This window comes from Ostrea edulis, chromosome 3, assembly GCF_947568905.1.
Source record: "Ostrea edulis chromosome 3, xbOstEdul1.1, whole genome shotgun sequence".
Lineage (NCBI taxonomy): Eukaryota > Metazoa > Mollusca > Bivalvia > Ostreida > Ostreidae > Ostrea > Ostrea edulis.
Window position 1 is genome coordinate 6001408 of NC_079166.1, and position 26321 is coordinate 6027728.

The following is a 26321-nucleotide window of genomic DNA, read 5'->3' on the forward strand; positions in this document are numbered from 1 at the left end:
GTACAGTCTAACATTCAATGTACAGTCTAACGTTGTATGTACAGTCTAACATTCAATGTACAGTCTAACGTTCAATGTACAGTCTAACTTTCAATGTACAGTCTAACGTTCAATGTACAGTCTAACGTTCAATGTACAGTCTAACGTTCAATGTACAGTCTAACGTTCAATGCACAGTCTAACGTTCAATGCACGTTACTACCTTCTACAGTGAAGCTTTTGAGATAACGACTTGTAAGATACTGATACATATATTAGTACATTGTATATGTATCTCACAAGTGGTCATCTCAAAAGCTTACACAAGGTAGAAACTGACTATTCAGAACGACGTATGAGGGTAATCGGAGGGGAAATAACGTAGTTTAGATACATTATTGGTTCTGTATAAAAATAATTTCATTCCAGAAGGAGGGGTATGTACATAAGACATATACAAGCTATCCATAATTCAGGTGCCCGTGACTTAGTGTTGTACTTAGAATACACAACATGCAAGTATTGTGACGTCATTTTCATTGTTTGGTACCTGGGTGGGGGTCAAAATAGGTATTTACATTCGCTCTTAATATAACACTTCTTATAAAGTTTGATGAATATAATGCATGTCTCATCGTGTAGTGTCAATTCTACATACATGTACGCACGCGTAATATAGCGGTTCCTGGAAACACTTCATTTTCATGTCATGCAGATCCTATTCCCATCGTCGGTGAGGAGACTGACGCTTTGATGTGCACGGTTGGATTTGCAAGCAGTTGTTCTGAAAGCTTTCATGTTCGTGTGAAGAATTGTGGAACGCAGATTGTCTACTTTTTGAAGACGCTTACCAAATGTCACGCAGCGTATTGCTTTGGTAAGTTGAAATTTGTTAGATTGATTGTATATTGTTTAACATCCTTCTCGAGAATTTTTCACTCATATGGAGACGTCATTAATTGAAGAAAAAACTCTGAAAAGTTACATACAAATATATCATAAAAATCAATATTGCAGTAGATATTTATCAACAAAAAAAAAAAAAAAGATGAAAAAGTGACAGGGAGCACAATATGAAAATCTGATCAATAGGCAAACAAGCAGATTTAGACATGCGAAGGGGTTTTATAGATTATGTTTTAAATCGAGTTTATATATATGATCCATGCAATACGACAGCCGTTGTTTCAAAATAGTTGCAATAAACGTGGCATGGTCCTCCAAGCCAGTATACTCACATTTATTGACAGTATGATTAAAAGATATGTGTATAACATCTTGTATATGAACTGCAACACTTCACGCCGGTGTAGCCGGCAAATTGTTCACGAAGCGTCGCACCACGTGCAATGACTAAAACGACCCTAATTAATCCAGTGTCATCATATCGCAACGGATTTTCATTCTGTTTCAAACAAAATGGACGTTGTAGACTCTGATTGACTAAAACATTGATTTTATAAACCAGGATGCATGTGACTGCATACCAAATCATGTATGGAGAGCTAAATGAACGTAAACTAAAATAAATGAAGACATTTTCAATTATTTGCAATTGAAGATGCCACCAATCATCTAATGCTTGTACTAATCCAATTAAAGAGTTCTTCAGATAATCAATGATATAATTTAATTCTGAAGTTTTGCGTGTATTAATTGAATTGTTGATAACATTAATTATTCTCCTGAATTGATGCGTAAAATAATTAAACTGTTCCTCTCTTTGTATGAATCAATGATATCAATTGAATTGATATGCACTATATGATTCAATTAAAAAGAGTTCAATTAATGCGCGCAGTTATTGCTCTCTTCAATTGATATAATGTTGAAATTAATTCAATTGATGCGCGCAATATTCCTTTTGGAGAAATCAACTCTTAATTAGAGATATGGTAATCTTCGATTCAACATATCCACAACTGAATCAAATATCTCCTTACTTAAATTATTGCCTCTCCCAAAGAATTGGTGCGCGCATTAATTCCTTACACAAAACTGTTGTAAATAATCAAAGATATATTCAATTGAATCTAAGAGATCGTCAAATTATTTATATCGAACTTTAAAGTAATTTTTGCAGGCAATAAATCCTCCACATTGAATTAACGAGAGAATAATTGATTACATGCACGCATGAATTCGTTCAATTTCTCACCATAATCCCTAGGGCTAAATTGGACTGGATGGTTGGGGAATCCTTAATTTTAAAGTTTTAAATCTTTTCAAATAGCGACAAAGTAATCTCTCTCTCTCTCTCTCTCTCTCTCTCTCTCTCTCTCTCTCTCTCTCTCTCTGTGTGTGTGTGTGTGTGTGTGTGTGTTTGTGCGCGCTCACGAAGATGGTTGTTTTTTGTCTGATGCTTGACAACTAATTCAGTAATCTGAGCTGTATTTGTCGTTCGCTGGGTTTCAGAGCACTATGTCAGACATATTTGTGTTGTGTGAGGTGTGTAAACCGTTCATTTGGAATATAGTAACACATGTACGTTAACATATTCCTTCTAAGTCACTGTAAACTGTTACTCGGTAAAATAGAGGTCGCATTCGGCCAATCTTTTTTTTTTTTTTTTCGCGAATATTGATTTGTTTCTATGTAAAATACATGTACATTGTACGAAACAACACACATTTCAGCTAGTACATGTATATGTAAATACATGTATTATTCATTCAACGCATGGGTGGTTCTATTATCAAATTTGAAAATATCTTTTTATTGAAAATAACTCTAATTATTTGAAAAATTTCCAACATATTTTAAAAATATATGTTAATCTGGAGTCAAGTTACTGGAACAGTGTTTTATCAACCATATTATAAGCTAATCGTGTTGAATTATATAAATACAGACTGTGAAATGGGTTATCACGAAGAGAAGGAGGTTGATACGAATTTGACCGCTGAGGAACAGAGGACATTGCAGTACTTAAAGGATCTCATAGGACCAGGAACCAGACAAAATCACCTGATGAGTGATAGTTAGTTTTACACCTACTCAAAACAGTATAGGATCTCATAGGACGGGAACCAGACAAAATCACCTGATGAGTGATAGTTAGTTTTACACCTACTCAAAACAGTATAGGATCTCATAGGACGGGAACCAGATAAAATCACCTGATGAGTGATAATATGTTAGTTCTACACATATTTCATTGGTGTACTTGTAATCTGAGGATGACCTAAATTTCAAAACGCAGATATTTGATTAGTAAGTGCATATATATGGTAAAATCTCTGTATTCGATGATATATTAGATTGACGGGTTAACCAGACTATGAGATATTACAGTGACGAGGTACCCATACTATGAGATATTAGAGTGACGAGGTAACCAGACTATGAGATATTATAGTGATGAGGTAACCAGACTATGAGATATTAGAGTGACGAGGTACCCATACTATGAGATATTAGAGTGACAAGGTAACCAGACTATGAGATATTAGAGTGATGAGGTAACCGGACTATGAGATATTAGAGTGACGAGGTACCCATACTATGAGATATTAGAGTGACAAGGTAACCAGACTATGAGATATTATAGTGATGAGGTAACCGGACTATGAGATATTAGAGTGACGAGGTAACCAGACTATGAGATATTAGAGTGACGAGGTAACCAGACTATGAGATATTAGAGTGATGAGGTAACCAGACTATGAGATATTAGAGTGACGAGGTAACCAGACTATGAGATATTAGAGTGATGAGGTAACCAGACTATGAGATATTAGACTATGAGATATTAGAGTGACGGGGTAACAAGACTATGAGATATTAGAGTGACGAGGTAACCAGACTATGAGATATTACAGTGACGAGGTACCCATACTATGAGATATTAGAGTGACGAGGTAACCAGACTATGAGATATTAGAGTGACGGGGTACCCATACTATGAGATATTAGAGTGACGAGGTAACCAGACTATGAGATATTAGAGTGATGAGTTAACCAGACTATGAGATATTAGAGTGACGAGGTAACCAGACTATGATATATTAGAGTGACGAGGTAACCAGACTATGATATATTAGAGTGATGAGGTAACCAGACTATGATATATTAGATTATGAGATATTAGAGTGATGAGGTAACCAGACTATGAGATATTAGAGTGTGAGGTAACCAGACTATGAGATATTAGAGTGATGAGGTAACCAGACTATGAGATATTAGAGTGATGAGGTAACCAGACTATGAGATATTAGAGTGATGAGGTAACCAGACTATGAGATATTAGACTATGAGATATTAGAGTGACGGGGTAACAAGACTATGAGATATTAGAGTGACGAGGTAACCAGACTATGATATATATTAGAGTGACGAGGTAACCAGACTATGAGATATTAGAGTGATGAGGTAACCAGACTATGAGATATTAGAGTGATGAGGTAACCAGACTATGAGATATTAGATTATGAGATATTAGAGTGATGAGGTAACCAGACTATGATATATTAGAGTGACGAGGTGACCAGACTATGAGATATTAGAGTGATGAGGTAATCAGACTATGAGATATTAGAGTGACGAGGTAACCAGGCTATGAGATATTATAGTGATGGGGTAAACATACTATGAGATATTAGAGTGATGAGGTAACCAGACTATGAGATATTAGAGTGATGAGGTAACCAGACTATGAGATATTAGAGTGACGGGGTAACAAGACTATGAGATATTAGAGTGACGAGGTAACCAGACTATGAGATATTAGAGTGACGAGGTAACCAGACTATGAGATCAAACCTCAGTTTCCTATCACTGGTGTTCGGTTTTTGTATTACAGTATACAAGTATACATATGAGGGAACATTTACTCTTCCGATTCTGTTTTTGCAGACGATGATGAATATGAAGAGGAGATAAACGAGGACTATTTTGGCGAGTAAAACGTTGCTATATTCGATAATCTTGTGATGTCAAAGTCAGATCCAGGAATTTGTGAGGGGGGGGGGGGTCTATAGCACTTGATCTCTAAAATACTTTTCACAACCTTTGGTTGTATACTTAACATCTTAGGGGGATCAGGAGACAGTTTATACATGGAGATGTATATTGAGCATACATCACAAGATTATCGAATATAGCAACTATTTACACGTCATAGATTAGCGTGAAGATGGCCATAACAAACAGTGATGAAAATGTAACGGTCACCCAGCCAAGTGCTGATCACGCTCGCCGTTGCTTAACCTGTGTGATCAAGAGAGAGATTACCACATTACTAGAAACGCTAGCTCTCTAGCGAGGCAGTATGTTATTAAGTTCCCCTTTATACTGTCCGCTACACCCCCCCCCCCCTGCTCAAGGAAGCTTCGTCCCGAAGCTTAGCGTGAGTTCTCTCTGAATGGTCGGCTCTTCTTCACCAACTGCACCCGCTGTTACCAAAGATAACCACCCGCCGTCTCCGGACGAAACCATGTCCGTACATGGACACGAAGTCCCCGAGCTCCGAAGAGACTCTACCTGAAGAGGTCCACCAAACACCGGAGTCACTACGCTGCCACCAATTTGTAACGTGTAGCGATCACCCAGTCGAGTGCTGATCACGCTCGTCGTTGCTTAACTTGATCAAGAGAGAGACTCTACCACATCACTAGAAAATCTAGCTCTCCAGCGAGGCAGTATAAGTTCCCTCTTATACTGTCCGCCACAAAAATATATACGGGTAGTATGGCATGTCCACCGTTGCAATATATGGTGTTTTCCATTTGTTTTGATAATTTTGCATTTGTATTGTATAATTTCCATTTAAACTGTGTAGTTTTCCATTCGTATTGTATATTTTCCGTTTGTGTTGTATAGTGTTCCATTTGTATTGCATGTGTATATTTATATTTGTATAAATGTATAATTTTTCGTTTTTGTTGTATATTTTCCATTTGTATTGTAAAATATTTCATTTGTATTATATAATCTTCATTTTGTATTGTATCCGTGGGGTTGATTAATTATATTTGTTATCAAGGATTTCATTGGTCAAGTTTTAACCTGCATCGTGTTGAAAACGAGCGAGATATCTTCTTCTCCAAAATATAAATGGCTTCATCCGGAGCGGGGCACAATCGTACATGGGTAAAAGGTTAAAATCTTGCAGTGATTGGTTCACGAGATCAAAACTGGATAAAAACCATTTTTTTCAATTTATGGTGTCATTTGTTCGCCGATTCGGACTTTGAAGGTCTCAAGTGAATCGACATCCACGATGTACTGTAGCAAGGAGTGCTTACATGTAATCTCCAGATAAACTGCATGGTTTCCCATTTCCATGCAGGACTAGCTTAAAACAAGAGTTGATAAGCGAGAAATTTACAAGCTCAGTAGAATCTCTAGAAATATATTGAAAGATATAGTCTTGTCAAATTCATTGTGATAAAAAAGTGTTTTTTTTCACAGAGTGTGCATTAAGATATACGCGTACTCATTAATTTCAGCCTTAAGTCTGCGTCAAAGTGAGCGGACGTTCATTTCCTACAAATGGCATTTTTTTTTGGATACAATTTTTAATTATTCATCCTCGCTTTTACAATAGCATTTCACCGAGTATACCCCAACATGCGGAGCGTAGGCTAGGTTGTGACCGGGGTGAAGGCTACCGAAGCAGCAATGGGGATTGTCGAGTTTCGTTTTTGCGTAACATCTCAATTTATAGATACTTGTATATATCACAGGAAAGTATATGATTACGGAAGAAAGCATCAATTCAGGAATATATGGAAACAAATATATCCACTGTACACTTTCTAGTTTTATCAAACACCTCAACACAATTCCGACGGCCGGGGCAAGTTTGGCACTACGTGTCTATGATCAAATATCAGGGCAACACTTTGTTTTATCCTCACTTTTACATAACCAATAATTACGTATTAACTGTATAGGTTTATGCATATACTATCAGTGAATAAAACCAATTGTATTCAAAGATATCGACGAAAAATTGATGTGCACAGGAAGTATGTGCTATCGTATTTCTTTTACAGATAATTAGTGATTAATTCCCTTATTGTAGTGGTACTTCTGTTTGTTATTTTATATAAGAGTACATTATACATGCATAAGTACTACATGACGCCTAGTTCATTGAATAAAACTCTAAAAGCAAGGCTAACGTTACACACATGTATACAAGCCATATGTCCTAAATGTTATTTATATGTGTCACATTTTTATCCACTGTTGCTAAATGAATTGTCTAAAATTGTGAGAGAAACGCAAATTAAATGTTCATATGCAACTATAATTATAATCATGTTGTCTAACACCTCTTCATCCTAACTATAATTATAATCATGTTGTCTAACACCTCTTCATCCTAACTATAATTATAATCATGTTGTCTAACACCTCTTCATCCTAACTATAATTATAATCATGTTGTCTAACACCTCTTCATCCTAACTATAATTATAATCATGTTGTCTAACACCTCTTCATCCTAACTATAATTATAATCATGTTGTCTAACACCTCTTCATCCTAACTATAATTATAATCATGTTGTCTAACACCTCTTCATCCTAACTATAATTATAATCATGTTGTCTAACACCTCTTCATCCTAACTATAATTATAATCATGTTGTCTAACACCTCTTCATCCTAACTATAATGAAAATTTATTAAAGGCATATATATATAACAAAGGTGTGTTTATTATTATTATTTTTTTTTTTATGAAGGAGTCATAATTTATGCCAAACAGAGCACCACTTTATCAACCATACATACAGTATATTTTGTATACGATTTCTGCCATACTTTAGTGTGATGACAATCCGTGTTAAAGACGATCTCTGTATTTTTACAGTCCACGTAAAATTAATGAAAAAAAAACCTCCCATGTCTATTCAGGTTACATTGAGGAGGTACATTGTTTCGCAAAGTCGATACATAGAAGACCATAGAAAACAATACAAGAAGGCCGTTAAGGTCTTCGTAGACCCCCCCCCCCCCCCCCCGCCCCACTGCTTATATACACTATTTCATAATTCAGATACTGTTACTAGAACGATGGCGTTCTTCTTTATTGATAGTTTCCATCACATTCAGCATTTTCTCCTGTGGTGTATTACTTCTTAACCAATCGACATACTTCGAACTGGAATCGCCGATCCCTGGAAAAAAACACCACAGCATGGTGTGATAATGTAAATATTAATATTTTTATATACATTTCATGAAAAAAGCACTTTTATTTTTAGTTTTGAATCAAATAAAGAGCCAGTTCGTCTCTAAGTACTTTGAAATACTTAAGATATGAATAAAAACACAAACTTGAATGTTCTAGATTTTAAGAAATGATATGATAAATAATGACAATGGAAACTGATTAATAAACATTACCATTAAATTTTCAATTTTCTCTACAATCCTTTAAACGAATAAACAAAGTCTTCGAGCGTGATGGATTTTGAATTAATGAATATAGAAGCAGGGCGTGATTGCCAATAATTAAATGTAATCAGGGTCCCGCCATATGGATAGCGCCTTATAGTAAACACTCTGTCTGTCCGTCCGTCTGTCCGTCCATCCGTCAGAACTTTCTATGACATGCGATGAATTAAGTTTCCTTGGAAAGACTTTCATATTACGTGGATAAAGCAGAGGATCTTATGGAGCTTAGAATTTTCAGAATATTGATAAGATAATCACACCACTTTTTATAATCCTGGATGGCTCTAAAATACTGTATTCATGGCAGGACCCTTTCTGATTTGTCTAGTTGGCTACCGCATCATACAAAATACCCACGTTATAATCGATTCATATCTCAATGATATCAACAAACCAGACACATGGTCATTTCAAATGTGTCTATCTGGATTTCCAATGAGCTCACGACGGGTGTGACCGGTCGATATTGGATGCTTACTTCTGATAGGCAACTGACCCCACCTCTGGTACATGTATATACAGGGGTACGTGTTTGCCCAATTCTCTATTTTGTATTAATGATAGGAGTTATGATATTGATCACTGTGCGTTATCTTCACATTTCTTGAAAAACCTCCGATGGCTTATTGTATTGATACGATTACAATGATTGTGTGCTTACTCAAAACGATTGTTATGGATGCTGTTGACCCCTCGCAGGACATATCCTCTCGGTACGAAATATACGACGGGATGGTCATAGTGATTCAGCCATCCCGTCCAGCGACAGTTCTTGTAATGATAATCTGTAAATGTGTGATAAAAGAACAAACGTGAAGTTTTTCCAATACCGATACATTTCAGTTATATTGCATTGACAATTAATACGAAAAAAAAAAGACTGGTTACGAATTGTGACACCCCCCCTCCCCCTTAAAGTGGTCATCTTCCTCGAAACATTTTGTTTGGAATGGTGACTGGGTCTAACTTTGCCATTCAATCACTGTTTAGTACTCACTCAGTTTACTGAATGACAAAGAATCATCCTGTGCATTGGACTGTTTAATCTACGCTTGTTTATTATCAGCTTCGCGGAATTTGAAGCGTAAAATGACCTAAACCAGGTTAATCGCATTGATATGACCCCAAATTCAATTCATTACTTAAATATAAATCAGATATCCACTACATATGGCTACCTACGTCCTCCCCTACCCAGGATTAAACTCACGAATTGCAGAACCAAACCCCCTTAAATTGCAGCTTGTATTCAGCGCGCTAGACCGCTCAACCGTCTAGGCAAGCCACAAAACTTGTTTTCGAGGATGAGCGGAGCGAAATCCCGCCATGCTGTCACATACTACACTGTACGGAAATGAGATAAAGTTATTGAACGTGACTTGAAGAGGATCACAACATTTGAAATATATATGTTAGGCCGTTTCTGGTTCACTGATTTTGACCACGGATTACTCCGTTTACCTGATCAAGACATATGACTCACGGCGGGTGTGATCAGTCGACAGGGGATGCTTATCATCCTAGACACCGGATCCCACCTCTGGTATGTCCAGAGATCCGTGTTTGCCCAACTCTTTTTTTTAATATTCCTTATAGGAGTTATGAGATTGATTACTGTTCATTATCTTCACCTTTAACGATAATGGTTGTATGCATAATAAGATGTATAAGGATTTAATCAGCTAGCATTACTGTTGCATGTGTCTTCCTACATTCTCATAAAGTATGTTCATATAATTATTACATATTAAATTTATGCAATTTCTCTAAAAAATAAAATAAAATAGTGCATGTTTGTAGAGAGATATACATACTATATAATAAAATAAAATAGTGCATGTTTGTAGAGAGATATACGTACTATATAATAAAATAAAATAGTGCATGTTTGTAGAGAGATATACGTACTATATAATAAAATAAAATAGTGCATATTTGTAGAGATACGTACTATATAATAAAATAAAATAGTGCATGTTTGTAGAGATACGTACTATATAATAAAATAAAATAGTGCATGTTTGTAGAGAGATATACGTACTATATAATAAAATAAAATAGTGCATGTTTGTAGAGATACGTACTATATAATAAAATAAAATAGTGCATGTTTGTAGAGAGATATACGTACTATATAATAAAATAAAATAGTGCATGTTTGTAGAGAGATATACGTACTATATAATAAAATAAAATAGTGCATGTTTGTAGAGAGATATACGTACTATATAATAAAATAAAATAGTGCATGTTTGTAGAGAGATATACGTACTATATAATAAAATAAAATAGTGCATGTTTGTAGAGATACGTACTATATAATAAAATAAAATAGTGCATGTTTGTAGAGAGATATACGTACTATATAATAAAATAAAATAGTGCATGTTTGTAGAGAGATATACGTACTATATAATAAAATAAAATAGTGCATGTTTGTAGAGAGATATACGTACTATATAATAAAATAAAATAGTGCATGTTTGTAGAGATACGTACTATACAATAAAATAAAATAGTGCATGTTTGTAGAGAGATATACGTACTATATAATAAAATAAAATAGTGCATGTTTGTAGAGAGATATACCTACTATATAATAAAATAAAATAGTGCATGTTTGTAGAGATACGTACTATATAATAAAATAAAATAGTGCATGTTTGTAAAGAGATATACGTACTATATAATAAAATAAAATAGTGCATGTTTGTAGAGATACGTACTATATAATAAAATAAAATAGTGCATGTTTGTAGAGAGATATACGTACTATATAATAAAATAAAATAGTGCATGTTTGTAGAGAGATATGCGTACTATATAATAAAATAAAATAGTGCATGTTTGTAGAGATATACGTACTATATAATAAAATAAAATAGTGCATGTTTGTAGAGAGATATACGTACTATATAATAAAATAAAATAGTGCATGTTTGTAGAGATATACGTACTATATAATAAAATAAAATAGTGCATGTTTGTAGAGATACGTACTATATAATAAAATAAAATAGTGCATGTTTGTAGAGATACGTACTATATAATAAAATAAAATAGTGCATGTTTGTAGAGATACGTACTATATAATAAAATAAAATAGTGCATGTTTGTAGAGATACGTACTATATAATAAAATAAAATAGTGCATGTTTGTAGAGAGATATATGTACTATATAATAAAATAAAATAGTGCATGTTTGTAGAGATACGTACTATATAATAAAATAAAATAGTGCATGTTTGTAGAGATACGTACTATATAATAAAATAAAATAGTGCATGTTTGTAGAGAGATATACGTACTATATAATAAAATAAAATAGTGCATGTTTGTAGAGAGATATACGTACTATATAATAAAATAAAATAGTGCATGTTTGTAGAGAGATATACGTACTATATAATAAAATAAAATAGTGCATGTTTGTAGAGAGATATACGTACTATATAATAAAATAAAATAGTGCATGTTTGTAGAGAGATATACGTACTATATAATAAAATAAAATAGTGCATGTTTGTAGAGATACGTACTATATAATAAAATAAAATAGTGCATGTTTGTAGAGATACGTACTATATAATAAAATAGTGCATGTTTGTAGAGAGATATACGTACTATATAATAAAATAAAATAGTGCATGTTTGTAGAGAGATATACCTACTATATAATAAAATAAAATAGTGCATGTTTGTAGAGAGATATACGTACTATATAATAAAATAAAATAGTGCATGTTTGTAGAGAGATATACGTACTATATAATAAAATAAAATAGTGCATGTTTGTAGAGATACGTACTATATAATAAAATAAAATAGTGCATGTTTGTAGAGAGATATACGTACTATATAATAAAATAAAATAGTGCATGTTTGTAGAGAGATATACGTACTATATAATAAAATAAAATAGTGCATGTTTGTAGAGATATACGTACTATATAATAAAATAAAATAGTGCATGTTTGTAGAGAGATATACGTACTATATAATAAAATAAAATAGTGCATGTTTGTAGAGAGATATACGTACTATATAATAAAATAAAATAGTGCATGTTTGTAGAGAGAAATACGTACTATATAATAAAATAAAATAGTGCATGTTTGTAGAGAGATATACGTACTATATAATAAAATAAAATAGTGCATGTTTGTAGAGATACGTACTATATAATAAAATAAAATAGTGCATGTTTGTAGAGAGATATACGTACTATATAATAAAATAAAATAGTGCATGTTTGTAGAGATACGTACTATATAATAAAATAAAATAGTGCATGTTTGTAGAGAGATATACGTACTATATAATAAAATAAAATAGTGCATGTTTGTAGAGAGAAATACGTACTATATAATAAAATAAAATAGTGCATGTTTGTAGAGATATACGTACTATATAATAAAATAAAATAGTGCATGTTTGTAGAGAAATATACGTATTATATAATAAAATAAAATAGTGCATGTTTGTAGAGATATACGTACTATATAATAAAATAAAATAGTGCATGTTTGTAGAGATACGTACTATATAATAAAATAAAATAGTGCATGTTTGTAGAGATACGTACTATATAATAAAATAAAATAGTGCATGTTTGTAGAGATACGTACTATATAATAAAATAAAATAGTGCATGTTTGTAGAGATACGTACTATATAATAAAATAAAATAGTGCATGTTTGTAGAGAGATATACGTACTATATAATAAAATAAAATAGTGCATGTTTGTAGAGAGATATACGTACTATATAATAAAATAAAATAGTGCATGTTTGTAGAGATACGTACTATATAATAAAATAAAATAGTGCATGTTTGTAGAGATACGTACTATATAATAAAATAAAATAGTGCATGTTTGTAGAGACATACGTACTATATAATAAAATAAAATAGTGCATGTTTGTAGAGAGATATACGTACTATATAATAAAATAAAATAGTGCATGTTTGTAGAGATACGTACTATATAATAAAATAAAATAGTGCATGTTTGTAGAGATACGTACTATATAATAAAATAAAATAGTGCATGTTTGTAGAGAGATATACGTACTATATAATAAAATAAAATAGTGCATGTTTGTAGAGAGATATACGTACTATATAATAAAATAAAATAGTGCATGTTTGTAGATATACGTACTATATAATAAAATAAAATAGTGCATGTTGGTAGAGAGATATACGTACTATATAATAAAATAAAATAGTACATGTTTGTAGAGAGATATACGTACTATATAATAAAATAAAATAGTGCATGTTTGTAGAGATACGTACTATATAATAAAATAAAATAGTGCATGTTTGTAGAGATACGTACTATATAATAAAATAAAATAGTGCATGTTTGTAGAGAGATATACGTACTATATAATAAAATAAAATAGTGCATGTTTGTAGAGAGATATACGTACTATATAATAAAATAAAATAGTGCATGTTTGTAGAGATACGTACTATATAATAAAATAAAATAGTGCATGTTTGTAGAGAGATATACCTACTATATAATAAAATAAAATAGTGCATGTTTGTAGAGATACGTACTATATAATAAAATAAAATAGTGCATGTTTGTAGAGATACGTACTATATAATAAAATAAAATAGTGCATGTTTGTAGAGATACGTACTATATAATAAAATAAAATAGTGCATGTTTGTAGAGAGATATACGTACTATATAATAAAATAAAATAGTGCATGTTTGTAGAGATACGTACTATATAATAAAATAAAATAGTGCATGTTTGTAGAGATACGTACTATATAATAAAATAAAATAGTGCATGTTTGTAGAGAGATATACCTACTATATAATAAAATAAAATAGTGCATGTTTGTAGAGATACGTACTATATAATAAAATAAAATAGTGCATGTTTGTAGAGATACGTACTATATAATAAAATAAAATAGTGCATGTTTGTAGAGATACGTACTATATAATAAAATAAAATAGTGCATGTTTGTAGAGATACGTACTATATAATAAAATAAAATAGTGCATGTTTGTAGAGAGATATACCTACTATATAATAAAATAAAATAGTGCATGTTTGTAGAGATACGTACTATATAATAAAATAAAATAGTGCATGTTTGTAGAGAGATATACGTACTATATAATAAAATAAAATAGTGCATGTTTGTAGAGATACGTACTATATAATAAAATAAAATAGTGCATGTTTGTAGAGAGATATACGTACTATATAATAAAATAAAATAGTGCATGTTTGTAGAGATACGTACTATATAATAAAATAAAATAGTGCATGTTTGTAGAGATACGTACTATATAATAAAATAAAATAGTGCATGTTTGTAGAGAGATATACGTACTATATAATAAAATAAAATAGTGCATGTTTGTAGAGAGATATACGTACTATATAATAAAATAAAATAGTGCATGTTTGTAGAGAGATATACGTACTATATAATAAAATAAAATAGTGCATGTTTGTAGAGATATACGTACTATATAATAAAATAAAATAGTGCATGTTTGTAGAGAGATATACGTACTATATAATAAAATAAAATAGTGCATGTTTGTAGAGATACGTACTATATAATAAAATAAAATAGTGCATGTTTGTAGAGATACGTACTATATAATAAAATAAAATAGTGCATGTTTGTAGAGATACGTACTATATAATAAAATAAAATAGTGCATGTTTGTAGAGATATACGTACTATATAATAAAATAAAATAGTGCATGTTTGTAGAGAGATATACGTACTATATAATAAAATAAAATAGTGCATGTTTGTAGAGATACGTACTATATAATAAAATAAAATAGTGCATGTTTGTAGAGATACGTACTATATAATAAAATAAAATAGTGCATGTTTGTAGAGATACGTACTATATAATAAAATAAAATAGTGCATGTTTGTAGAGAGATATACGTACTATATAATAAAATAAAATAGTGCATGTTTGTAGAGAGATATACGTACTATATAATAAAATAAAATAGTGCATGTTTGTAGAGATACGTACTATATAATAAAATAAAATAGTGCATGTTTGTAGATATACGTACTATATAATAAAATAAAATAGTGCATGTTTGTAGAGATACGTACTATATAATAAAATAAAATAGTGCATGTTTGTAGAGATACGTGGTATAGGTGAGTTTACTACATTTGGAAGGTAAACTCTTTTAAGATCATGAATTGATATCTCACCAAACTTCTTGTGCATTTGCATAATCATTAGAACAAAAGAATTTTGTAAACAGTTCTAATTTGCGATTGAAATGTTTTATGACAGCTGAGACAACTTTTTGCAATTTATGTTAACTAAATTCTTATAAATTTTGAACATTCTAAAGATATCTGTCATATTCCATCATAATTCAAATGATTTCCACACTGTTCTGTCTCTAAGTATAACGGATTTTTAAAATGAGACCCTTGTTTTGTTGGGCTTACATGTAGTATTTGACTAAGTACAGCCATATCAAATTTCAAGTGCATAAAGTTTGAAAGAAAGTATTGATTTTGTTTTTCTTATAAATCCCTTTATTGCCAACAGATCAGTTGTTAACAATATGTTGTTCGATGCCAGAGTTGTTTTATACGTTTTTAGTTTTTCTCTTCAGCTTTATACTGAAATATTCCATTATCACCTGCATAAGATATTTATGTCTATCAACTGATTCGATACGGAAGAGCTTGTTCTGCGTATGACCAGTTTTTAAATCGAGGCAGCCTACTGGCAAATAGTTTAATTTTACAGGGGATTCAACAGTCTCGTTTAAAGTCAGTGTTTCGGTATATAAAGATCTAATTCACATATATTGCTTGCCATTAGGTTGGATGCCGTCCGGCATGTTTCATATATACATATTGTTAGTCCGTTCTTTACATATCAATTTTGATGACGGATCTAGAGGGTTTCGTTGATCATACAGCTAGCGTTTTAGGAAGGGTGGGAACTCCCGAACTCAGAAGTCTCGTTAGACTTAAGATTCAAAGCACAAGATTCGATTTTTGAGATTCGATTTTCAAAATTTGATATTTCAATTAGGCAAAAGGCAACACAATGAACTAATGTGCCCTTACTTCAAATCTGATAGTGTATTATAAAACATAGTATCCTACATTTTGCTTCCTTAATTTAAATATTGAATATTTAATCATTTCGAATCTCGAATGGATTTTCATATAATATTACTATAACGAACAGTGATCAATTGCATAACTCCTATAAGAAATACAGAATAGTGGGTTGGGCAAACACAGACAGCTGAATGTACATGTAAAACTGTACCAGAGACGGGGTCAGTTGCCTAGGAGGAGTAAGCATCCCCTGTCGACCGGTCACACCCGCCATGAACCCTATATCTTGATCAGGAACACGGAGTAATTCGTAATAGTCATAACTAGTGTGTCAATGATAGGTTGTATTGACTAGTGTGTCAATGATAGGTTGTATTGACTAGTGTGTCAATGATAGGTTGTATTGACTAGTGTGTCAATGATAGGTTGTATTGGCAACCTAGATCATTACATGTATAACGACCTGATAATTTGCGAAATGCTGACTTTGAATGAGACTGTTGAAACCCCTGTAACATCTATTTGTTTGTCATTAGCCTCTATTTTGATTACACTCACTTGAACGTCGCGGTCCACAGCAACGGAATCTGTGACGTCTGTCTTCTGCGCCGTTGTGGTGAACACTAGCCATGCCGTTTATATAACCCGCCCCAGGACACTGGTAATGAACGGCGTGGTCATATCCGTTGACATAACCTTAAACATTGATTTGATAGCAATGTCTTTTATCAAGAAGAAAGGCAGAATGACATGTTTATGATCACATATAGCTACTACAAAGAAAGCAATCCTTCATTTGTTTTTGGACTAAATTGTTGAAATGCATTGTAAAATCTGAAGATTTATTGTCGAGCATATATATTGCATTTTGTAAAATCTTATGTTCCCATCCTCCTACAAATACTATTGATGAGTGGGTTTACTGTGCGTACATTTAAGGCCCTGACTCTGCTACAATGCCTACGTGTATTTACGATATCAATAGAACTTGTAAGGGGGGAATTCGCACTAGAGAAATTTGATATGGATGGAGGGTAGAGAATATGTACAATAATATTTTGAAATTAAAAACTATAAAAAATTTAAAACGAAAATGCAGTTTTAGTAGAAATTAATCTAAAAATTAGAAAATGAAAGGCCCTGCTGGATGATCTACAGATCAACAGTCGACACGTTCACCTACTGAGCTACCCAATTAGATTTAACAGGAATATAAAAAAATATTGCTGATATTTATGTTTTCATTCAAGTTTTAAAAGGAAGTCAGCGTGGCCATATACATAAGGATTGTGGTACACAGTGATTTGATTGTGTTTTAGATTCATGGAGTTACTTTTGAGCTATCCTGTTCGTGTCTTGTGATTTGCGTATATTTGATGGTGTGGTTGTATTTGTGTTATCCCCTATAGAGCTTTGATATTACAATGAGTGTGAGAGTTCAGTGAGTTCACTGGTCAGTTAATTGTTACTTTATCAAGAGGTGTTGCCATTTAATCACAATTTAACTCATATCATTACTAGTTTTGTTTGTCATTTCCTATAATCAATAATGTAAATATCTATTGATGCAATTGTTTATTTCAGGGTTGCAATGCAATGCACGATTAACTGCAGAACCTCCAAAAGCCTTGTTTTTTTAATATCGCAACAATCAGAACCGTTACAGTATACACATCCCTAAATAAAGATTTACCTGTCCATTGACAACGAATATCCCTGCCTCGTCTACCGGTTTCACCACAGTGGAGTTCATATCGACGGTCTTCACGAGAATTGTCATGAAACGAAACAACTGCATCGATATACTGAGAGGGGGACCTGCAGTGGAAATTGAGCGGCCCATCCCACTTGTTTTTCCAGCTGATTACCCCATGACAGTTCAGGAGAATGCATAAAGCAAACAGAATCTTTCCCATGGCTATTCTGATCTCACTCATCTGATTGGTATTTGGATTGTGAAATGTTTTAAACAAACTGAATACATTTTAAAGGTTCGATATGTCGATCAAAGTAAGTGCTGATTTGAAACTCTACTTGTATTACACATTTACAAAATCATTTACGTAATGTATTGTCCATTGTATTTAAAAAAGAAAAACATGAACAAACCACTCGTCAATGCGTTTCCTAAGATTGACCTGAACATACAAGTACAATATGATAAAACTCACCTCAAATGGCCAGCAATACCAATGTTTTAGCTGTGTTCAATCAGGAACATCGGCATATATATATACATGTTTTGCGACACATATGTTGGAGATAATAAATAAAAAGGTTTAAGCAAATACACTTTTATGGTTACAAATTTGTCGTAATTACCACCTATTGTTTAACTAATTTAATGATTGAAGAACCAGTACACAATGAAGGGTAACAGGTGAAACTAAAGTGTGGTATGATATTGTAGTGACGGAGGTAATTTATGGTCCAATATTCCATCACCTGTTGTTCTACCTATTATAAAGTTTCAGTATTTCAACATTCAGTATTTACAAATGGAAATCAAAGTAATGGAAAATGTCTGAAGTGAATGGATTATGTACAGTGCACGTGAACCATCAAAGTACTTTATTAGAATTAAAATTACATTCCAAATTAAATCAAAGTCCCCCCCTCCTTTGGACACAAAATCACTTACAAATACTTCACAAAGGAAATTATGTCAATTATAAATTATACTGTTACATAGCCACGCGGCAAAGTTTCTCGTTAAGACTGCAGACGAAGTGAATAGATACAATGTGGCACTATAAGACAAAACTTCTAATCTGGCAAGAGAACCGACAGCAGATCTTCATTTGGAAATTTCTTATACTTCAAGATGCAATACCAAGGTTCAATGATACAAGATCGGAAAATGGAGTTTGAATTAACTTTTCTATTTGCAAATTTGTAAATCCCAGTAAAAACAAAATTGAAAAATAAATTAAAAGGCTGTCTATTTTCATTGTTTATTAACACATATGTTTCTAAACATGTATGTGTTAAATGATTAATTTAGTTTCATATTATAAGAAAGAAAGAAAAAATATGTAACTATCTACCAAAATGTTTGTATGGAAATATGATTTCTTTTACAAACATTTGAATACATTATGCTTTCCCATAGACTTGATCAATGTCAAATTCTAGGTGAATTAAATAAAGCAGTAAACAAAATTTTGAAAATTCTTCTAGAGGATTGTTTTATGAACTCTTCAATATGATACCACGATCACAAAACCCCCAATGCCTTAAGGAAAATTTGTTATTTTCTAAACACAGATGCATTTGTTGTTTACCCAGGAAGAACATATTATATGTTAAATCCTACATTGTGAAATGACTGGTGATCGCACGTCTGTTGTTAGGACGTTTGGTTTATGACCAATAGGACGTGGTGTTAGAACGTTTGATTTATGACCAGTAGGTGGTGCGGTAAGGACGTTTAATTTATGATCAGTAGGTGGTGCGATTGGAACGTTAGATTTATGACCAGTAGGTTGTGCGTACGAGTCCCGTTGTTAGGACGTTTGATTTATGGCCAATAAGTGGTGCGATTAGGACGTTTGATTTATTACCAGTAGGTGGTGCGGTTAGGATGTTTGATTGATGACCAGTAGGTGGTGCGGTTAGGATGTTTGATGACCAGTAGGTGGTGCAGTTAGGATTTTTTATTTATGACTAGTAGGTGGTGCGGTTAGGACGTTTGATTGATGACTAGTAGGTGGTGCGGTTAGGACGTTTAATTGATGAGTAGTAGGTCGTGGGGTTAGGATGTTTGATCTATGACCAGTAGGTAGTCCGAATATGACGTTTGATTTATGATCAGTAAGTGCTGCGTACGAGTTCCGTTGTTAGGACGTTTATGACCAGTAGGTAATGAGGGTAGAACTTTTGATTTGTGACCAATAGGTGGTGCGCACGAGTCCCAATGCTAGGATGTTTGATTGATGATATGTAGGTGGTGCAGTTAGGATGATTGGTTTATGACCAGTGGGTGGTGCGATTACGAATTGTTGTTTATGACCAGTAGGTGGTGCGTACGAATCCTATTGTTAGGACGTTTGATTTATGACCAGTAGGTAGTGCGATTAGGATGAATTGTTTATGACCAGTAGGTGGTGCGTACGAGTTCTATTGTTAGGACGTTTGATTTATGACCATTACAGGTGGTGCAATTAGGATGTTTGATTGATGACCAGTAGGTGGTGTGGTTAAGATGTTTGATTTATGACCAGTAGGTGGTGCGTTCGAGTCCCGATGTTAGGACATTTAATTTATGAGTAGTAGGTGGTGCGTTCAAGTCCCGCTTGCGTCATATTGCTGCGCCAAATCTGGTATGAAACACATCACTTTTTTGCTAAGCGTTCAACCCTTAAAATTTTAGGTATGGCTTTTAAAACGGAGATGAAGTGGCATGACCAGCGTTCTCATCTTAACGAACTACGGCCCTGAGAGTAAGTATTGTATTCCGGTACTTCACCTACTATCAAACACATTTCATTGTGAGTAAAGAGTTCTATGAGGAGGAAGAAGTGATTCAAGGGAAATAAAGCTTCGGTTTCGGAAAGTCAGGAAGTGAGAAACAAGTGTTGAGGTCACCATACTGCGATAAGAGAATGGTATTTTAGCTTCTTTGATGACTGTTTGCACTTGCCTATATGGTGTCATTTAACAACAGTTTGAAAGAATAACATTACAATCATTAGACTAATGCTGAAAGCTATCTCAACCTGTCGAGTCAAAATGCATTTCTAAATAGCTGTGATATATTGAATGCCTACTTAGTATACGATATTGTTTGGATCAATTGTTCAATCTCAAATCCTATCACTATATGTATTTAAGAATTGAGTATTGTTACATGTACATTTAATACACCCCTGCTAAATCTAAATTTCAGCGAAACGTAATCTAAATAATTCAAGTTTTACTCCAGATACCCAATTCAGGCAAAGACTTGACCCATTCTCCGTTTTCGATCGAAAGAGTTAATTTGAATATGTTAGAAAATATTTCTCAGTTTTTAAATGTCTATACAAATTTTTTCAGATTGACCGGTCAACAGAGGGTCCTTACCCTCCAGGCAAATGATCCAACCTCTGGTGTGTCCATGGGCCCGTGTTTCCTTATCTTTAAATCTGTATTCGTTATGGAATCTATGAGATTGATCACTGTTCGTTATCTTCACCTTTTCATTTTGAGGTATTCTTTGTATATCAAATTGATATTCATCCGATTCCCTATACTGCATATAATTACATGCAGTGTGCGTTCTGTGTCACTTCCTACCCTATTGACAATATATGGCTTGTGAACTAAGGGGTGAAAAATATCACGATTGATTATGATAAATATTAGTGATAAGTACATCTATGTAAATCCATGGAACATGATGTTAATAGGAAACCGATCCATATAACTATTTAATGAACTTGAACTTTAAACTAAATCTGGTGTACCTAAACTAAAATACACGTCAACAAAATATCAATATTGCAGGGTTATCATGGCCAAGTATGTAGAACAATTTTTGTATACAGTTTCATATAACATTGACGATCTCCCATTTCATTCAAATGAAAAGGTGAAGATAACGATCAGTGATCAGTCTCGTAACTCCGGTAAGGAATACAAATTTAATTAAGATTAAATGCACTTATCAAATTGATAAAATTATAATTGAAACAAGAGAGCCAACAATGGTAAATATATATGTGCTGATTTTACATGGGATTTGTTTAAATCACAGGACATTACTTTAGTTTAGTATTTCTATTCCAACAAATCATAACATTGCATTTATCATGTTTTGTACTGAACACATGGATTTTGTATTGCTTGTAGAAGTTATGAGATTGATCACTGTTCGTTATCTTCACCTTTCACGGATACATTTCATAATATAAAATCATAGCTTTTCTATCGTTAACGAAGACCGGAGTTTTATATTTTATATCCAACAATGTTAAGATACAAACACCCGTATGAGAAAAATTTGATATTCCGCAGCTCAGTTTTTGCTATTAAATATTGATTAAATGATCTAATAAAATAAAATAGGTCAGTGCCAGATGGCAAAAGGATACCTACTACATATATTTGCAAGGTACTAATGCATGCGCACATTAAAAATATGAAAATTCCTAAAGAAACCATTAAAAGGGGCGAGCAAGGGAATGTGAGTGTCAATGCTTCTTTTCAATAAAATGGCGAAATATTCCAGTGATGGTATGGCTGCTTTCTGATTGCCTGAAAAAATTAGAGCACCTCTGGGGAAAATGGTAACACAATTGATAGAAAGAAATGCTGATTATGGTACAAAATTCAATATACAAAGCAATCTAATGTTTCATTAAATATTCATTTTTCCAAACGCGATTTGAAGTATCCTTCTATATGGGTGATTCTACGGCGTTTACACTAAAAACTAAAACCAATCAAAGACTGGTATTACACACAATATGTTAATTACATACACCCACTTTTTCTTCAAGTATATAAGCCGATGTTTTGAGCTTGTGCAAGCATTCGTTACCGGAGGAAAAGAGGAATCCAAGTGCTTGTTTTGCGGAAAATATAATAAAAGTAAGTATCGAAATTGAAAATATATGAACAAAAAGTAGTCGTTGATTTTTTTATAACTGTACCTAATTTACATTGCAGAAAAAGTGTGTTTCACTATTACGATCTGATAATAGAAAAAAAATTCATTAAACTAGAGATTGAAATTACTAGATACAAAACTACTGTGTTTTAAAGAACAAGAAGTAAATAAATAAAATGATGAAATTATTGATATTATTAACCTTATGATATTCTAGATTTTAAAATATACATGTAAATACATTTAAATGATATTAAAGATATATCTGCTTAAGATATCACACCAGTTTGAATGAATAAAAGAATTATTAACTTTAAAACAAATCTAATTAACAATTGAGGACGTCATTAAATATTTCTGTTCAGAATCAAAACAATGAGGGCCCTGACATTTGCACTTTTTACACTGATGTATATGGAAGCATCAGCTCAGTGGCAAAACGACTGGGACAGGCCGCTTAACTTCCAATGCTCTTCCAATAACGCCATTTCATACATTACATCTGTGCATGACAACAGGAAGGAGGACAGACGATTTAACTTCCACTGTAGACCTGTTCACACAGGCTCTGGATCTGTTTCTTGCCACTTATCAGGTATTTTACTTCACATTTTCAAGATAGTTTGATTAAAGTATACATTGTTATTCCCCCTTATATAACAGTTATGAGTTATGAGATTCATCATTGTTCGTTATCTTCGTCTTTCATGTAACTCCATACGAAAACAAAAGTCCAAGGTTTTGACTGCTGTTCCAGCGACTTGTTGAAATCGACTGTTGAACGACGTGACGTTATATTGCGCTGAAACGAGTTATCCTTTATGTCGTTTGGTTAATAAATAATGTTGTTATACACTTTAATGTTTTTTCTATATAAACTAATACGATTTAGAACCAACATTTTAACTGTTGAGTCCACTCTCACTCTCGTGGACTCTTGACCGGTCAACTATTGACCCGGTAATAATCTGTCCAATTTCTATTGGCTACGCAAGTCACGTGATTCTTACTCTGTTGCGTTCTTTACTTACTTTGCGTAATGGCGAGGTTCACTAATTTCGATGATAATGCTATACAGAATGCATTAGATAGAAAGCAAACCAGTAATCTGAAAAATATAATTTTCAATTAGGATATAATGGGTAATGTTTTCTTTTAAACTAAAGTACATGGAGACAAACATACGCAACCACATTGTCCTGTTCAAAGTTCAAAATCAACAAACATGTGCATTGGGGAAAAAAAAACATAAAAGAAAGAAAGTGTATAACAAAACAGTTATAGACTGTCCTCGGACAACAGCTGTTTTGTTTGACCCGAGGACGGATCTCTTGCCAGAAGCCGTAGGCTGAGGACAACAGATCCGTCCTCGGGTCAAACAAAACAGCTGTTGTCCTCGAACAAAGTTGATAACTGTATACCGATACATGACACTTTGGCATTGCAGCTGAAGAGGGAATTCAGGCAATCCTCGAAAGCAGAGACAGCGAAAATACAAAACATGTGAAAACAGCAGAAACACCCTTAACGATTATTTTTTTAATTGCTTCCTTTATGGATATAACAAAGAAGTTGTTGAAAGGAGTCTTCGACAACAGTTGATCTGTCGGCCTTGGCCAACAGTTTGCAAACCGGCCTGACAGATCAACTGTTGCCCTCAACCCCAGTCGACAACTCTGTACTGTTTTCATAAAAGCATTATATATATATATATATATATATATATATATATATATATATGTATGTGGCAGGAACGATTGGTTTGTTTATTGGCGCGTGATGTACACGTTGATATAAAGAAATAATTCGTTTTTTTACAAACCTATTCATTGTTATATGAAATAATTTTAATAATTATATCCACAGGTTACGTGAACAATTATGATCAGCCAGTCCTTTATACGTGTCCAAATGGTGGTTATCTGAATGGTGTGTCTAGTATCCATAACAACAGGAAGGAAGACAGGCAGTATAGATTTAGATGCTGTGCTCCAAGTTCAGGTATGTATGACCACAAAACCTCGTGGTAGCGTAAATCATAATTGCATATAAAAACAAATAAGAGGTTAGACATTGGAAACTGTGTAAATGAAATATGTGATAATGATGGTGATAATACTAATGATAATACTGATAATAATAAAAATTACAATGAAACGATTTAAAGGCTATTACCATACGGACTGCACATGGACTGGTTGGGTTAACAACTGGGATGAATATTTTTCGTATTCCGTTCCTCGTAATTACGTCATCAGAGGAATCAACAGCATTCACAATAATAGGAAAGAGTGAGTATATAGTATTTACACCCTGTGATTAAGATTGTACTGTCATCAGTGGGTATTCACCTTACTATCACCACTGGTAGGTAAACACCTGATAAACATTTACATTAATATAAGTCGGTACACACGGTCTTGTATTACGATAATTAAGTTGACATTATACGTTGTCTGACATTATCATTACAAAGTAGGTATCATATGTATAATACGCGGTCCGACATCATTACAAAGTAGGTATTATACACGGTCTGACTTCACAATTAGTAAGTGCGGTTATTACATTCATATACAGTCTGACATTTTTTAAAGTTTATGATGTCTGATATTATCATTAGTGAGTGGACAGTAGCTACTGAAGAATGTTGAATTCGATATATGCAAGTAATTTAATATTCTGTTCATCATAAATAATTTCCTCATCTGTTCCATTCGTCATGCTGTGTATAAACATGCACCGTGAGATAGATTGGCATTGTCCGTGAGTATACACTATGAGATGTATGCGTATACTGTACTTATAAACAATATATGCTGTTATTATTCTTACAGAAGAATGCTCTTATTCATGTTTTGTTATTGAACATAATAATCAGTATTTGTTGTTGTATAAATCATCAATAGGAATCTATTTACAATATATTGATATCGCATTACTTTTATTATCATTATGCTAGCATCTGTTTAGTGTACATTTACGATTACTTGTTTATTGCCAGGGACAGAAGATTTCAATTTGAAATCTGCCGGATCACCTCACAATGAAGAGGACGTTCTTGATTTATAACATGTAGAATACTGAAGTAAATGATTAAAAAACGTGTAGACCAATGTTGTTTGTTTTCTCTAAATCTTGGTATATATTTCTTTTTTAAAGGTCATGTTAAACGGTGATTTGAACCTATTTTATTTTAGAAGTGAATATTATACAAACATTTTGA

At 32.9% G+C, this 26321-nt stretch overlaps 2 protein-coding genes across 4 annotated transcripts; one reads left to right on the forward strand and one right to left on the reverse strand.

Moving 5' to 3' along the window:
• Positions 1-7991: 7991 nt before the first annotated feature.
• Positions 7992-18748, reverse strand: LOC130053158 (hemagglutinin/amebocyte aggregation factor-like). Its single transcript, XM_056159819.1, has 5 exons — positions 18675-18748; positions 18197-18440; positions 17062-17199; positions 9053-9176; positions 7992-8111 (listed from the first exon to the last, which is right to left on the reverse strand). Exons 2-5 carry the CDS (start codon positions 18438-18440, stop codon positions 8066-8068), a joined length of 552 nt encoding a protein of 183 aa, XP_056015794.1. The 5' UTR covers positions 18675-18748; the 3' UTR covers positions 7992-8065.
• On the forward strand, positions 18359-26211 carry LOC130053159 (hemagglutinin/amebocyte aggregation factor-like). Of its 3 annotated transcripts, none has more exons than XM_056159820.1 (7): positions 18359-18513; positions 20876-20945; positions 22986-23076; positions 23461-23690; positions 24962-25096; positions 25263-25386; positions 26100-26211. In XM_056159820.1, exons 4-7 carry the CDS (start codon positions 23471-23473, stop codon positions 26143-26145), a joined length of 525 nt encoding a protein of 174 aa, XP_056015795.1. In that variant the 5' UTR covers positions 18359-18513; positions 20876-20945; positions 22986-23076; positions 23461-23470; the 3' UTR covers positions 26146-26211. The 3 variants fall into 3 exon arrangements, with proteins under 3 accessions (XP_056015795.1, XP_056015796.1, XP_056015797.1); XM_056159821.1 differs by lacking the exon at positions 18359-18513 and adding an exon at positions 19816-19923; XM_056159822.1 differs by lacking the exons at positions 18359-18513; positions 20876-20945 and having other exon boundaries at positions 22968-23076.
• Positions 26212-26321: the final 110 nt, after the last annotated feature.

What these genes read in the sequence shown, in the direction of transcription:
- LOC130053159 (XM_056159820.1), top strand. Translation starts at nt 23,471, where the DNA reads ATGAGGGCCCTGACATTTGCACTTTTTACACTGATGTATATGGAAGCA. An exon ending in ATGCTGTGCTCCAAGTTCAG is followed by an intron (nt 25,097 to 25,262) that starts GTATGTATGACC and finishes AACGATTTAAAG; the next exon opens with GCTATTACCATACGGACTGC. An exon ending in ATTCACAATAATAGGAAAGA is followed by an intron (nt 25,387 to 26,099) that starts GTGAGTATATAG and finishes GTTTATTGCCAG; the next exon opens with GGACAGAAGATTTCAATTTG.
- LOC130053158 (XM_056159819.1), bottom strand. Translation starts at nt 18,440, where the DNA reads ATGAGTGAGATCAGAATAGCCATGGGAAAGATTCTGTTTGCTTTATGC. An exon ending in TATTCGTTGTCAATGGACAG is followed by an intron (nt 17,200 to 18,196) that starts GTAAATCTTTAT and finishes TCAATGTTTAAG; the next exon opens with GTTATGTCAACGGATATGAC. An exon ending in CTGTGGACCGCGACGTTCAA is followed by an intron (nt 9,177 to 17,061) that starts GTGAGTGTAATC and finishes ACACATTTACAG; the next exon opens with ATTATCATTACAAGAACTGT.